Source organism: Podarcis melisellensis (genome assembly GCF_964234715.1).
Source record: "Podarcis melisellensis genome assembly, chromosome: 5".
Taxonomy (NCBI): Eukaryota; Metazoa; Chordata; class Lepidosauria; order Squamata; family Lacertidae; genus Podarcis; species Podarcis melisellensis.
In genome coordinates this window covers 23399405-23416197 of record NC_138537.1, presented here as the reverse complement: position 1 = coordinate 23416197, position 16793 = coordinate 23399405, and the positions used below count along the sequence as shown (strand labels likewise).

Here is a 16793-nt window from a genome sequence, read left to right as displayed (position 1 = left end):
TTCAGTTTCATTTTTAAAGCAAGCCTCATGTTTTCAAGGTTGCAAAAAAAAGAAAGTTGATTTATTTCCAGCTTCTTTGCTTCATTTATGAATTGCAACATCCCAAAGCGATTTAACAGTGAAAGCCCTTTCCTTACTTTTCTCATCTGTGGGTGGCTTCAAGTTTAAGTACAAGGGCGCAGAAGAAATGCAGGAGGTCCACCATGTACAGCTTGGTATCTGACTCACGACTGAAAATAATATGCAAATCATGTTGGCTGCATGCAATTAAAATCTGCTTAATTTACATTTTGCTCCTGATGTATTTCCAGCGAGGCTCTCGGTGCCACAGCAGTTTGATTTTTTTACTGTGCAGATGTAGGAGAGATTTCATAATCCAGACCATGTTATCTGCAGCCTCTTATGGTGCACCCAGATACTCCTACAATCCAAACAGCACCCCTGGATCTCCCATTGTTTGTGCTTGACTTCATGCAGTAAATAATATTTTTATCTATTCAAGGGCTGCTTAGAAAGTACAGACGGGTGTACGATTGTTTTTCATAAGATACCTACGTTTCTTTTTGCCGTTCTGCCCTTTCTTCTTGACAATGCTGAAAAGTAATTATTGTTTTTGTCAAGGCTTTTTGTCCACCTCCCCTTTTCCACAAAAGGAATCAAATTATTTTTGGCGCTGCATTGGGAGATGTGGGCGCAGTTGTGTGAATGCATTGTCTATAAAGGAAGTCGAACCTCAGACCACAGTTCCAGGAGAAAGGGGCATCAGTGCCTTAGAAGCACATTCAGCCCCACACCTCACTAGAAACTAGAAAGGAAATTCAGCAAGGCACGCCTTCCGTTCCAGGCTGCTTAGATGTCTCTGCAAAGTGTCTGTTTTCTATATTGCACTCTTGAGCTGCTTCTCTTGTTCGCTTTTTTGCCTTGCTTGCTGTCTCTGGAAGCATTTCCTGCCTCTTGGGTTTCTGACATTTGTAATAATCATGAAAGAGATACTCAGCTAATATGGCTCTTTAACTCCACCTCCTTAGTCGCAGGTAAGCTGTAGGTTTACAGGGACCAAACAAAGGGGTCGGGGTGCTATTCTGAGAGATGAAGTAGTACCTACTTGCCTGTCCAGTGGCAAGCTCCACATTTTGATTTCGGATTATTCCAGCAAAAAGGGAAACAAATAGAAGAGCTACAAGACTCGTTCCCTTAAAAAAAAAAAAATACCCATATCCATCCCCCATGAAGGTAAGAGGGTCATGTTAACTATCTAGCTGTGCCTTTTAAGTAGCTGGATTTTTATGCAGGTGGCCAGCCTAGGGGGCTTTAACCCTTTGCCTCTGTTACAGCCTGATCAAGGTCACATTTAAACCATTTTTCATAGTGGAGGATGGAGCTCATTGGCTCTGGCTCCACCTACTGTTGGCCTCCTACCTTGCACCCTTACAGTTCCAAGAGACACCGCTCACCACTGATTCTGACTTCAAAAGCACTTAGTATAATATTATATATATATATATATATATATATATATATATATATATATATATATATATAAAAAATATCTCGCTCATCTGGCTGGGTTTCCCCGGCCACTCTGGGCGGCTCCCAACTGAATATTAAAAACACAATACAGTATTAAACATTAGAAACTTCCCTAAACAGGGCTGCCTTCAGATGTCTTTTAAAAGCAAGTAGGCTTTAGTTGGGTCACATGTAGTCTGCCTGACCCCTACTTGGGTCATTTCTCTAGGGTCCATGCATCTAACATTCTGCCATTCCCCACTTTGATTTAAGACAAAGAACTCATGATCACAGTGCACATAGAGAGAGTCCTCCTTTGAAAGCACTCCCACATGCAAACTTTCCTCCACATGGAAAGACAGCCCCATCAATGAAAGTTTCTTCTAGACTTTGCAGTCATGTAAGCTTTCTACATGGAAGGAAATATTGAAGTTGAGGTGCCTTCAAATAAGTGCTCCAACCTTGTGCATTCAAGATGGTACAGAGTATTGCATGAGTTTCTTTCTTTAGCATTTATTTATGTATTAAGGACTTGGTTCCTGCTCATTTGAGTTAGCTCTGGGTTACTCTCAGCTTTCTAAGGTGGCAGCCGATGAATCTGAGATCGGCTGGAGTGTAAACTGAGAAGGGCCACACCTTTGCGCCCTAAAGTCCAGCAGCACTGAAGATAGCTTTAGAAAGTTGAAAAGGTCATGTTCTCAACCTGAATCACGTAGGACGCGATGCGTTCCAGCATGACTCATTGTGGAATGGGTGGAGCTGTTCTTTCCTACTATAATAAAATCCAAGGGCTCTAAGAGTTTTTCACCTCCTGCAAAACAACTCAAAGAGTATATCCTTACTACAAGGAGCAGCTGCAATAGCAATGGTGCTTATAGTCTTCGTACTAAGCTAAAATGCCACATAGTAGCACATGGAGCACTGATTGTTTGCATGCATTGAAGGCAAAGCTACATGAAACACATGCAAGAAGTTAAAGTGCATATCCTTTAATTATTATTATTATTATTTTTTATAAAATATTCATATCCTTTAATTATCAGTTGGGCAGATGGCAAACAGTACTGGGGCCATCACATGCAGAGGAAAAGATACAATGTGGACATCTACTGCCTTGGTCCTCGCACCTACTTTCTGAAACTGGGATTAGCCCTAGGAACCAAGCACCCGTTGGTTGGTTTCTTTCCTGCGCCTTGTAGCAATAATAATAATAATAATAATAATAATAATAATAATAATAATAATATATTATTTATACCCCGCCCATCTGGCTGGATTTGCCCAGCCACTCTGGACGTCTTCCAACAGTATATTAAAATACAATAGTCTATTAAATATTAAAAGCTTCCCTAAAGAGGGTGAATGCCCCTCGCATGCTTTGGACCCAATACTGCTTCCCCCCAGCTAAGATTTAAAGAATTAAAAACCATGCACATTAAATGTTGATGATGGCACATGTGGTTTGGCCCTGAATTGATTTTTATAGGATCTTGGTAGATAATAAGGCAGATTGAACAGATAAGTTCAAAGTTCAGGTGCACATGGAGATGAAGCTTTGGGAAAGAAAGCCGATCAATAAGGGCCACATATTCTCATATTAAAATATTTCTGCCACAGACACTTAAAGTTTGTCAGCATATTAGGAACAGTTTACCCAACACAATAGAGACACAGCACCAGGTTCCCAGCAGCCATTTCACTGCCACTTAACTGGGAGGGAAGAGGTGGCAATGAGCTCTGAAAAGACCTAGCTTGCAAAGATATTGATTCAAATAGGCACCAGCTACTTAGTTTACAAGGCCAGGGTGTCACCCTTACATCACCACCCCACTCCCCCCAAAAATAACAACAACAAATTTTTAAAATCTCCCAGTTTTGCTATAAACCCTTAGAGGAAATCTTCCTTTGTTTACGTGAGTTATCACAATTGTCCATTTTTCTACTTCCTGTACTTTAGAGAGCCCTAGACCAATGGTCTTCATCTGATGGGTCGGGACCCACTACCGGGTCGCAGACTGATCTAAGATGGGTCGCAACAGCAGCACTACCACAATACAAATATATGGTAACAATTAAAAAAAAAAAGTGTCCCCAAATGTATGTTTCGATTACAGGTGTGTCCCAGATCTGGGAACAGAAGTCACTATTACCCTAGGGGTTTGTGTGCGGTTTGTTATCCTGGGATAGTGTTCAAGATTGGGCTGACTATCCTGCAGGATGAATGTCTCCATTTCACCAGGTCTTTAGACGACAGGAATTTGCAGCTTGCAAGTTTAGCGATTGTCCCCTTACCCTAACTCTCATACTGTGATGACTCCTAGGTCTGCTGCTTTGTTTACTATGGATCCAAGGGTGGCGCGGGGGTGTGTGTGTGTGTCTTATAAGGCTGCAGTCCTATACACACCTGGGAATAAGACCCATTGAACTCTATGGAGATTACTTCTGAGCATGCATGTATAGTAGAGTTAGGGAACCGCAGGCCTAGGGGCCAAATGTGACCCTCCAAGCTTCTCTCTGGTCCTTGGGACTCTTCCCAGGTCACACACCCTTCCCAGTCGCCCTGCCTTGTACCCCAATCCCTTGACTGTTTTCCCCTGACTGGAATCTGTCCTTGGAACTTCTCGCTTCTCTGAATGGAGGGTACAAAGGGATGTGTTGAAGCTACCCTACTGTCCAAAGGTAAACTTTCCATTGATTGCTCGACTTACACCTCCGTCCCATCCAACGCCCAGAAGGGAATGAAGCCCCCAGACTGAAAAGGGCTCCCCAACCCTGAGCTATAGCATTGCACTGACTGCTACCATAGACCACCGCCGGGCTGAGTTGGGGCATTCTCCTTCAGTGCCCAACTCGCAGGTGTGTGCTTCCAACCCGAGAATCCTGGGCAAAGAATATTGGGAATGGTGGCTTAAGTAAAGAAGCATAAAACATGTACAGTGCTCTGGACCAAGGAAGAGAGTGTTTAGGCATTGTGTCTCCTCCACCAGCACATCTCTTTTACAAAGGGAGGACTTTCTGGTTGTGCTACAACCAAGATATCAGTTTTTAAAATAAAATAAAATATCCTTTATACTGGAGCAGCCTCCATGCAAAATGAAGCAAGATGACATTGCATTATCACCAGGGAGTCAAGGACATGAATTTTAACTAGCGATTTGGCCACTAAGCACACAGTGACTCAGCAGACATTGGAACCGGAATGAATGAGTTCCTATTTCTTTGCTGCGTTTCTTGCAGCACGCTAACTTTCTTGATCGTGCCCTATCCATCTGACTGTGTACCATAGGGAAATGTTATTTAGATTATTATTAAATATTCCTCAGTGCAGAGAAAGAGAAGTGATGTCAATATGGGCAGTAAGTGTTTTCTTTCATATGCTGCATTACTGGAAATGCTGGCTTTTCAGCTTATGCAAACAACTTGAATTCCCCTTTTTGTTCACACACACACACCATCAAACTGAGTTCATTTTTAGGGTCTTATTTTTTACAGTGCTATGCTGTGCTAGTGCAAGTCTTTCTTTCTTGGATGTGCTGGTATGGGCAGCCACACTTTGGAAAACCTAAGATCATGGTGCTACAGCCCATGGAACAAGCACCAGTGCTTCCCAGTTCCTAACTGGGAAGATTTGCAAGAGCTTTGGCAGGAAATAGAGAAGGTTTGTTTTGACAGCTCATCTGGTTCCTGGTTTTGCAAGGTGTTTGCTTCCCTTCAGCTGTTGGCCCAGGCTAGTCAGGCTGTTGATGTGCTGTCCTGGGCCATTGGAAACTTCCATTTTTACCTGCAAGTCCTGCTTGAACTTTTTTATTTGATTACTAAACCTTAAATCAAATGCTTCCAAATCTCACTTTGCCTTTTAGTCCATTGAAGCTTCACTGAAAGCCAGAGATGGAGGGCTGGGGAGAGTCAGTGTAGTTGTCAAGGAATGCTTCTTTGTTTATTCTTGAGCAGTGGCTTTTGGTGGATGCTAAGGAAGTAGCCAAGTCTAGGAGCATGTTTCTTCTTCTTCTTCTTCCTCCTCCTCCTCCTCTAAGGCTTATTCAGCAGACTACACATTGTGGTTGGGCTTGGGTAGCCAATAGTATTTTCTACATGTGTCCCTCAGCCTTATTGCATGCATGCAGCCCCTGGCTTCTCCCATTACTTCCCACACCTTTTGTCTGCACTGCAGGGAGAGTGGTAGGTACACAGGCAGGTACACATGGGAGGACAGAGGCCAAATGACAGACAGTGGCGCCCACTCGGTCCATTAATAGGAAGCCAGGGAGTGTGGCAGAAATAGCCACAGCAGCAGAGGCTGGTTTAGGTAGCCTAGATTGCTGGCTTACAATAGAGGAAAAACCAGTAGGGTTTCTTTTCCCCATTCCCTTTAAGAGCAAAATACTGCAACTTAAAGTATTTTGGGTGCTGCTTCCCAAATTTAAATTTGTGGACGTCCTATCAGTAGCAGTAACCATAGCTATTGATTCTTGAATGTATTGGCTGTGACCAATGAGCTAGCAGTTTAGCTGATCAGCCTATTCCTTGCCCTTAAGGCACCTCTTAAAATTTCCCAGTGCTGCTTGCCGTTCCTCCTGCTCTCCCTGGATGTGGCGATGCGAACAGGGCTCGTATAACATTCCACTGATGGGAGTAGGAAGAACCTGAGGCAGCGAGGCTGTATTTCATAGGGAAAATAATGTTTAACATTAAGAAGACATGCTGGATCAGGGGGTGGAGGGTTTGTCACAGAACAGTGGCTCTGTTCACATTCCACCTCTTCGTTTATCCCAGGAAGAGAAAACCTGCAGCCCTACAAATGGTGTTGCGCTAGAAGCTGCCATCAGCCCTAGCCTGCTGGCAGGGACTGATGGGTGTTGAGCTGGCCTACCTATTCCTGACTTATCCTTTGATCACACCATTGCTTTGTCATCCTTCGTATTAAGCTCCCTCCTCTATACCTGTCCCACATACTTCTCCTAAGCCTCAGTCTGATTATTATCAAGCACTCGAAAACGATACACTTTTGATGGATGGGAATAGTTCCTTTTCAGCCCTAAATTGTGGGCCGTATCAATTGCCTAAGGAGAAGATGGCATATTCAGGAAGGAACCTCTTGAGAGCATGATGTTAAGGGGCCACAGCAAAGGATGAAGCACATGCATGTAGAAGGTCTCAGGTTCAATTTGCAGCATCTCCAATTAATAAGTAGGAGAGCTGGGAAAGATCTCACTCCCTCTCTGCCTTTGAGAGCTATTGCCAGTCAGAATAGACAGTAATGGCCCAGACCAGTAGTGGAAACGTCTAGCCTGTGGACCTAACTAAACACACAGGGCTCTACTTGGCCTCACAAGGCCATTTTCTTATTTTTTAAAAAATGCCTGCATGTCCCACTCCTGTCATATATTTGATATCTCTATATGAAACTGCTGGGAGGTGGTTTTTGGGGTGTGGTGCCTTCAATATGCAGATGACATGTGAATCAGGAGGGAGTGTTCAGGTGCTGGACCAGTATCTGGAGAGAGTGACAGGCTGGATGGAGGCCAACAAACTCACTCTGAATTCTGATTAAATGGAGGTCCTGTGGTTAGGCACTTCCTGGGTCCAGGAGTTGAGGAAACAGCCTGTTCTGAATGGAATAGCATTTTCCCCGAAGGAGCGAGCATGTTGCACGTGAATATTCGTTTCTAAGCTGTTCCCTGGAGGAGAGGGATTGTGCCCTGCTCTTGTTTGTCAGCTATACATGCCCCCCCCCCAATGTAACCCATATCCTGAGATATGGTTGTCCCACACTGCCAGCATTTAGGCGTCAACTTAAAATGTTAGCTGCTCGTTTTAACAGATAAGGTTTTTGTTGCCTGCCCTTTTGGCGCTGAAAAGGTTATTGTTCTGTTGATAATTTTTTAATTACTTTTATGATAATTGTGTTTAAATATCATTGCTTTGGGCTCCAGCAGGAGGAAGAGGGGTGCATTAGTAGAGTAATAAATAAATTACAGTATGGGACAAGGCCTTGTCTGCACTGCAACTTTCTTCGCAGTGGTTTTTTTTTTTTTTTGTCCTAGGGATCATAGTAGGGGTAGGAACCCCTTTAAAAAGCAGGGGCGGGCGGGCGGGCTGTGATGTGATATGTTGCCACTGTGAGTATTCCTGTACCACTCACTTTGTATGCCATTGTTCCCATCACCACCAGAACTCCACTGGGAAGCGGCTCTTGTGGCTCTTGTGTGCCACAGGCGTGTGCCATTAAGTGGTGAGCTACAGGAGAATGTGACCTTGCGGCAGTGCTCATTCCATTCCCGGCCTCTTCCCGATTTTTACCAAAGTCATGGCTAAAAACAGGCTTAAAAGACCCAATTCCAGTGCCTCCGGTCAGTGCATTGCAGATTTCTCCAATGCAGCATCTGTGTCATGGTCGCTGGCACTCAATGAGTTGTGACTATCCTGCACTCGCCTCCCATCCCTTCAACTCACTGGAGGCTGCAGGTCTATTGGCCATGGACTGGTTTGTCCTTTGTCCACCACCCAAAATAGCCGAAGAGCCAGCTGGAATGGGGGCGGAGTTTCTGTAGGGGAAGGGGAGATTCAGCAAAAATAGCCTCCACATACTTCCGTGAGTGGGATCAACACTGGATCAAAAGCTTTCCATGAGCAGAAGCAGCTTTTCTCTTCATAGAGGTGATTGCTGGGTCCAATTCAATGTGTGCAAGTCCCTCTGAATATAATGATAAAGAGCGCAGGCTCACTTTCTCAAATATGGCTTTGTATGTATAGTGTTATTGATGTGATGGTCTGACTAATATTTACTTCTTTTTTCTCCTCCAGCCAATGTTTTCAGTTGCACCAAGCTTAGCCACCAATGCTTCAACAGCCTTTAACCCCTACTTGGGGCCTGTCTCTCCTGGTTTGGTCCCAGCAGAGATCCTGCCGTCAGGGCCAATGCTGGTTGCGGGGAATCCTGGCATGCCAGTTCCTGCTGCTGCAGCAGCAGCCGCACAAAAGCTAATGAGGACAGACAGACTGGAGGTAGGAAACGACACGTTACGGTTTCCCTTTGCAAAGCTTCCGACGACCCAGATCGGCATTGTTTAGTCTTGCAGCGGTAACACCCCATAAGCGCCTTGCACGAGAAAGGCGTCGCTCTGTGACCCTGGGGAACATCCTTTGCAAAGACGGTGATGTAATAATGTAGCCCTGTGTCTGCATAACTTGGGGAATTGCAAATGATATTATGAGCTTGTTTTGCAGCCTGCTGCTGTTCTGTTTCGCTGGTGGGTTTGGGGAAGTACTTTTGCAGGAGAAGACACCAACTACCCCTCCTTAATCTTTGGCAATTGACAAAATAAGTAATGCTTTTTCAAACAATGATTATCCAGTATGGAAAATCCAGCACTTTGGGGCAGGGGGTTGTTACCAAGCTCTCCAAACAGTTTAGGGTGCAAATCATTTTGTACTCCTTCCCTCACACATTTTCACCAAGTCACTGTTGTTGACCCTCAGTACCACATATGTAAAATGGGAATATTTGTCAGGAGTTCATGGCTGACAAGGGTGGAATATAATCTCTCCCTAAGTCCCATACACTGCAGTCTAGAGCACTCTAGATCAGTGGTTCTCAACCTTGGGTCCTCAGATCTTTTTGGCCTACAAGTCCCATGATCCCTAGCTCACAGGACCAGTGGTCAGGGATGATGGGAGTTGTAGGCCAAAAACATCTGGGGATCCAAGGTTGAGAAAGTCTGCTCTAGAGGAAGTAAAAGTTTCTGAGCATCAATAGTATTACCATCATACCAGGATGGCAGCATATTTTCCACAGACTTTCTCATTTCCATTCTACGCCTGTTGCCAGAATCTTGTATGAGGTCTCATATTTTTTATTTATCAGGTTTTGCTACATCCCTAACAAATGTTGTTCTGCTATAGCAGATACTCTCCTTTGCCCTCAACAATTCCTTATCTGAGGGAGTCTGACAGGAGTTTTCAGCATCTTCTGACATCAGTGGTGATGTGGGGCCTCAGCCAGCCTTGTGCTGCAGCTTAGTACTGCGCTAAAAAACTGAGTTACAAATGAAGCCTTCTTCGTGCTAGTCTAGGCACTATCTGAATTGTCCTTAAATGGATGCAGGCATAATGCTTAATCATGGTTAGTGCTAACCATGGTCTGTTGGCTTAATTTATCCCAGTGAAATTATCCTTTACATAGCAAACAAAATCATAATGCAGCAAAAAAAAATTACAGTTTAGCTTTCTGAGTTATAAACCCTGCCCCATGGTGGATATTATTCACTGTCATATTCCAAACAGGGTTTGCAAACTGGCTTAAACCATGGTTTTGTCAGTGGGGGTGAAAGGTTGCACTCCTCCCTAGGCAGTGTGAATCACGTTTTTTCAAAACCACTTCAAACCATGGTTTCAGATCCTGGTTTGTAGCTGCACAAGCAGTCGACATCCACATTTTATGTAGCCCCAGATGTTTGCTGAAGTGCCCCATTCTTCCATCTCGCATCAGAGTTCCCATAAGTTTCTTCTTTTCCTCCTGGCTTCTAAAAGTTGATTCTTACATAGCAAGAAAAATTGTACAACGTACATTTTTTTAAAAATGCCAGAGGAAGAAAACTGATTTTGCTAAAGTTGTTTGCATGAAGGAACTTTCAATTTCTCGAAAATTCCCATAAGGAAAATCTCTAAAGTAGCACCTTATTACTTGTGAATTGTGAGGAGAAATTGGCTAGTTGCATGGGGAAATGGGACGTCTGGGTCTTTATCTGTAATCTTTGCTATTTCAGCTATAAAGTCTCCCTGTGCTCTGGGGTAAGATCATTACCTTCTGCTTGCTGCCAAAAGTGGGTAGAAAAGGAGGCTGTCAAAATCACTTTTTAACATACATAACACTGTGGATGTAGGGAACAGCCTTATCCCCTGTCAGACTCTTTGCCTGTCTAGCCTAGTCTGGTCTGTTCTGGATCGCAGCAATCGTCCTCTGTCTCAGGTGGAGGTCTTTTAGATGGTGATGTCAGACATTGTTCTGCACTCAAGGCATGTGCTCGCATCACTGAACTCCCCTGTGAAATTTTGCACAGCCTTTTTAGACTATTTGGAGCCTGGGCGTGGGGCGGAATCCACGAAAATCCAGGGGAAAAAGTCCTGCTTTACATGGCACATACGGGTTTTAAAACACAAAGAAAGGGACAAAATAATAATAATAAAAATACCACTGGTCTGGAAAGAGATCACAGAGGATGGAGTCGGTACCACCTTCTCTGATGCCCTAAGATGCTTCTTAACACCACAACCTTAATAGGCTGCTGTTTTACCTTGCAAGGAAAAGCGTAAAATCCATCGACAGTCTTTCCACTCATGAAAAAGTGGTAAATTCCATCCTTGTAAGGTGGCGTAGATTCAAGACATTCAGTTTTGAACCAGGTCAGTCCAGTTAATTTCCATTTGTGCATATATCTCTCCCCTTCCCACACCAGCCCCCTCTTTTAAAAAATAATTAATAAATTGACTTGCTGTTGGCGAGCTGCGCTGATTGGGTACTGGGAGAGCTGAAAGTATGAGCCAGGCCTGTGGAGGGACAGGTGCATTGATCAGACTTTGGAAGAAAGAGCTGCAACCAAAAAGAAACGGCTAGGGGTGGTTTTCTTTTCTTTTTCCGAGGCCAATTAGGCGATTTTCGATCTGCTGCTGTTTGTTTTGCCGGAGTTCAGAGAGCCTTTTTTTCTCCCCAGAGCGGGGCTCCTGTTCTGCTGTGTGTTAAGTGGCAAAGTGGGACTCTGCTGGCTCCGCTGTCATTTTTGCAGCTCCGAAAGACAAAACTGCTGTCAGCCAACCAGCTAAGTGAGGGTTTTTTTGTCCTTCTAGGGCAAAACGTCTTTGCAGCATCTTTGGAAGTTTGCTGCCGCTGTTTTTAGCCAGCCCGTTCCAGCCGTTCAAAACTGTTGTTTTGGTTATGAATCAGCGCTGTCTGTTCAACAGTCATAAAACTCTTTCCCCACTATAAATAGGCAGCAACTCTTATTTTTGGATCCGATTGCCCCCTCAGCACCCCCCACCCCTTCCCAGACACATTAACGCTGGGCACTCTTTGCCCAGTCCACCTTCACAACAGCCCTGTGAATTATCTCATTATTCCCATTTCACAGGAGTGAACTGAGCCACGGAATCACAGAGTCTACAGACCTGTTCCGTTGTTCATAACCTGTGGGTAGCATATGTACAGAGGAGCTTCCCTGGCTGCTCCCACTCTCTAGGTACCAACACACGTGCCGTCCACACACTCGGAGGTCATGTGATGTAAAAGCTTTGCTGAAGCTAAGTAGGTCGGGGCCTGGATAGGAAGCCACCTGAGAACTCCACATATACCACCTTGAGATTCGTGCAGGCAAAGCAGGGTATGCATTAAATAGAAAGCAGCATTGGTAAATCCCTTCTGTAGCAGTCGAGTGTGACTACCTTGGAAGCATTTCAGGTATAATTATCCTGCTGAATCACGATGTCTATAGAATTTAGGTGACTCAGACCTGCCTCCTTCCCTACAGACTCTTGCAGGTATTAAGATCAGCAGAGGGGCTCCTCTTAGTAGTTTCTTTACCCTCACAAGCTACAGTGCAAGAGGGGGGAGGGCATTCTCAGTGGCAGCCCTAAGATTGGGGAACTCCCAGTGGCGTAGCGTGGGTTGTCAGCACCCGGGGCAAGGCAAGTAATTTGTGCCCCCTAACCCGTGGATTTGCGCCCCCTAACCCTAACCCCCAGATGTTGCGCCCGGTGCGGCCGCCCCCCCTGCACCCCCCACGCTACGCCACTGGGAACTCCTCAACTCCCCTTCATTTATACAGCTTCCAATGATTGCCAAAGAAGAAGAAGAGTTTGGATTTGATATCCTGCCTTATTACTACCCTAAGGAGGCTCAAAGCGGCTAACAATCTCCTTTCCCTTCCTCCCCCACAACAACACTCTGTGAGGTGAGTGGGGATGACAGACTTCAAAAAAGTGTGACTAGGTCACCCAGCAGCTGCATGTGGAGGAGCGGAGATGCGAACCCGGTTCACCAGATTACCAGTCTACCGCTCCTAACCACTACACCACACTGGCTTTACCATGGCTTTATAATCTTGAGGTGTATATTTTTAGAACCCACCTCTCATTGTTTTAGGCTGTTTTAAATATTATGTTTTAATGTTGTAACTCATCCTGAGGCCTTAGGGTGAAGGGCTAATAATAATAATAATAATAGTAGTAGTAGTAGTAGTAGTAGTAGTAGCAACAACAACAATCCAAACCTTCCCAACTGGAAAGTCATTTGGATTCTGCAAACCAACCCCCCCCCCAAAAAAAAACCCCACCTTAAGAAATATATCAGATCTTATTGAAGCTTTTCTGGCTTCCCTCAGAAGTCCCTGAATGCACCACCTGAGAAGAAGCCTCCAAAATTTCATGGTGTGAAATTCAGCAGGAACCAAGAGATGTGCAGAACTTCCCTGGTCTTCTCAAATTCTTTTGGCTCCCCCTGAATTTCCTCAGATGTTTCGTGTGAAGAGAAACCCCTTTCACTTTGGCACTAAAAGAGACGGGCGTCGGCCATGCTCGCTTTTGTCCTAGGCCCAGAAGTGGGGGGATGCAGGAGTTCCAGCAGGGAAGGTGTGAGGCTCTCAATCTGACCTAGCAAGGACATCGCTCCCATGGACCAGGATAATGAGAGGGCAGGGCAGGGTGGCAAGGTTTGGACGCCCCAGCCGGGCTACTTATCACCTGATACCATTTGAAGTTAAATTATGACATGCTCCTGCCTGCCTGCTATTTGCCTTGCGGCCAGCCATTGCTCTTTTTGCTTTTAAAATGAAAAGGCTCGAGGTGGGAAAACACACTTTTTAAAGATGTTGTTGCCCCTTGCTGCTTGACTTTCATCTAGAACGAATTCACAATTCACAGTTGTTGTTTTTTAAAAAATGTCCCTGGGATAATTGGGAAAAGGTTTCAGGTGTTCATATTGCCTTATATCCTTATCTTTTAATATTAAGCCTTTCTGCGTGCGTAAGTTCAGCCTTAGTGAAAGAAAGCAGCAGCAAAGTGATGTGAGAAACTATAAAAACAGAACAGACTTTGACAGGGAAGGAGGGAACGTAGACACTGAAAAAGCATTTCGTGTGTCTGCGCCCCCTCGTGTGGTAAAATCATGGAATAGCAGAGTTAATATATTTTGCTCGTGTGTGCTGACAAAGCTTTAGGTGGAACAAAAAAAAAATGCGTGGAAAGGTCATGCACCTCAAAGCTAGAACTAAATGCAATTGGCTGAATTAGAAATTGTTAATTCTGCTCTTGCATTTAGGAAGGTTATAACCTGCATAAGGCAAAGCAGATTGCTAGATTGCAACTAAAAAATCTCACTTGAAAGAAACTGAAGTTTTAATAGCTGCATAATGGCAGCAGTCAGGGGAATTGTTTTGCAGCATAGAATCATAGAATTGTAGAGTCGAAAGGGAACCCCAGGGTCATCTAGTCCAACCCTCTGAAATGCAGGAATCTCAGCGAAAGCATCCATGACAGATGGCCATCCAGCCTCAGAAATACTTGTTTTTTCTGCTCGAACAATATGAGGACTTAAAACACATAGGATTCAGTTGCTTTTAAAACAGCCACAAGGTGGGACAATGTACAATTGTCAGGGTGCACCTGACGTTTCCTTGCAAAGTGATCTAGGTCACTTTTCCCAGATCAGCTTTTGTAACTCGGTTTTGCTTTCGAATCCTTCCACAGGTATGCCGAGAGTACCAGCGTGGCAATTGTAACCGAGGAGAAAACGATTGCCGGTTCGCTCACCCTGCCGACAGTGCAATGATTGATACCAATGACAACACCGTTACCGTCTGCATGGATTACATCAAAGGGAGATGCTCAAGGGAAAAGTGCAAATATTTCCACCCTCCTGCACACCTGCAAGCTAAGATAAAAGCTGCCCAGTACCAGGTCAACCAAGCAGCAGCTGCTCAGGCAGCAGCTACTGCAGCAGCCATGGTGAGTCCAAAAAAAGAAATGATTGCAAAAGCAGTAACATTGTCAGCTGCAGGACAGTATTAATGCATTAACTCTCCTTGCTGAAGATATTATTGTTCAGGTATCCCATTCCTTGCGTATTCCAGCAAGCTTCCAAGCATGTGATGCCACTTCTGCTCTTAAGTAGTTTCAGGTTCTCCTTCAAAAAGGAAAAAAAGGAAATTATCATAGAGTTGTTCTGTGTGTACATGGCTTGTGTATATATGTATGTACCCAAACGTACATAACATTAGCCATGTGCCTGTGAATATACCGAGAGACAGGCATTTCGCGTGATGGTAACGCACGTCCGTTTATACCTGCCCATCTATAGCTTTTGATATGCATGTATATGCTTGTCAGGATCAGTCCATATCGGCAGTTTTTTCTGCAGCATTTCAGACGTAAGAATTGCACAAGCAGTTGGTGCATTCCTCATCAGATCTCACGATCTGCCATTTCCTTTTGCTTCATTTCCTGTGCTATGTTCAACAGATAATATGCCTTTATAAAGAGGTACATTTTTTTTTGCCTCACTTCCTGCACAATATGCCCCCTCCCTCCTCCTCCTCCTCCTTCTCCATCTTCTTCATTGGAGTTTTTTATTTCTGTTTCCCTGATGACAAATCTGCACGACCCTCCCTGTGCATCTTATTTGCCTTGTAAATGCTGTCTGCTAATTCCTTCTTGAATATAATGGGTCATAACTGGCTAGTTCATGATTCCAGAACACAACTATTTCACAAAACCGAGGTCCCTCTCCAACCTTTTTTTGCTGGGTGAGGGAAACAATCTTATTAGGAGCTGTTGTGGGTCCTCTGTTGCAGGGGCACAAATGCAACATTTCACATGAAGAACAAACCCTGACAAAGCCTGAGTTTCAGATGGGTGACACACGAATAATAGTCTTGGTAGCAGAGAAGTAATATCCAGAGTTCTGCTCATTTGGACACACCCTGAGAGATATATATGCATATTCCAATTATTGCTTGTCTAAAACGTACACGTCACTGAATAGATATGCATTAAATATTTCAGGTTTGGGCCTTCTTTCCGTGTATGAGGTTTCACAGTAACTTTAAAATATATGATTTAATTGGCGAGGGGGTGACAATAGGATCTGGAACTACTTAGGAGCAGGCACACCCAACAACAAGACTGTTAACTTGAATTGAGGGGCCTGAAATCATTATTATTATTATTATTACTGTGTTTCTCTTAAACATAACTATGGTGTAACGAAAAATTGCACAACTGGGAAGTTAACCATGACATGGAGGAGCTAAACTGCAGCATACTGGGGCAGGGAACAGAATTAGTCAGTGCGCGCACTGCTTAAAAATGTGATGGCGGGGTTTGTCAAGCCAAAATAGCTATTTTAATGGGCCCCTTCTCCGTTCTTTGCTTAGCTGTTAGTGTCGTCCTATATATTTTTCCTACATAGCTACATGATTTGACCATTAAAATACTACTTCATGTGAAACGTTGTTGTGTGATCTTCATAGCACACTGCCGGACTACAGGAGAGAGGCCTTTTCCCCCCTGCGCTTACGGATACTTGAGCAAAAATACAGAAGGCAGACTCTCTTTCTCACTCTCTTCTCCTTCCTTCACCCTTTTTTCTCCCCCTGTTATAGAGTATCTTGTTTGTAATTAACTACATTAGAGGTGTATCCTCACAATAACAACTCAGTAGTGCCTTTATTGTGCATGCTTAGTCTTGTTATTCGTTGTATATGGCATTCCGATGATTTGTTTTTTATTTGTTTTTTCTCACCTACCCAAAAATGCACTGCTGCCCCCATGATGCACCTCTGCTTGCTGTTTATGTTAATGCGCTTGAACCCCACTGGCCCATTGCCATCATGTGCTCGCTGCCTGCTAATTAAGACTCAGTCGGCTGTCAAATCACTGAAGCGACCCCTCGAGGCAACCTTTGACCTGGTACTATGACCTTTCACCTTTTAGCTTGGCATGTAGCTTTACTGTAGATGCATTTAAAAAAGAATAAATTAAATTCTATTAGTAAATATTCCTTATTTCCTGTTATTAAAGTAACTGAAGCTCAAAGGGGAGAAAGAACTGAGTGTGGTTTCCTGGTCCTGTTCATGGGGAAATTGAGCCGTTTAATCTTTCAGCCCATGTCCCCTAGGATGTAGGAACCCCACATTCAGTTTAACTACCTTATAGCAGTTTCTAAAGGGAGTAAGATGGGATTTTAAATATATATTTATATATAAAGAAATGTATATAATATATATGAGATATATATA

The 16793-nt window shown here is 44.0% G+C and overlaps 1 protein-coding gene across 29 annotated transcripts in view; it reads left to right on the top strand.

The window, feature by feature from the left end:
- MBNL1 (muscleblind like splicing regulator 1) overlaps positions 1-16793 on the top strand; it is a 180307-nt gene that overhangs the window by 142158 nt on the left and 21356 nt on the right. For 11 of the 29 annotated variants that reach the window (XM_081911205.1, XM_081911201.1, XM_081911212.1 and 8 more), the window contains 4 exons: positions 3467-3574; positions 8314-8514; positions 14245-14502; positions 16411-16464. In XM_081911205.1, coding sequence (XP_081767331.1) covers positions 3467-3574; positions 8314-8514; positions 14245-14502; positions 16411-16464 — 621 coding nt within the window. The remainder of the gene's footprint in view (positions 1-3466; positions 3575-8313; positions 8515-14244; positions 14503-16410; positions 16465-16793) is intronic. The other 18 variants (XM_081911194.1, XM_081911195.1, XM_081911208.1 and 15 more) reach the window with 3 other exon arrangements.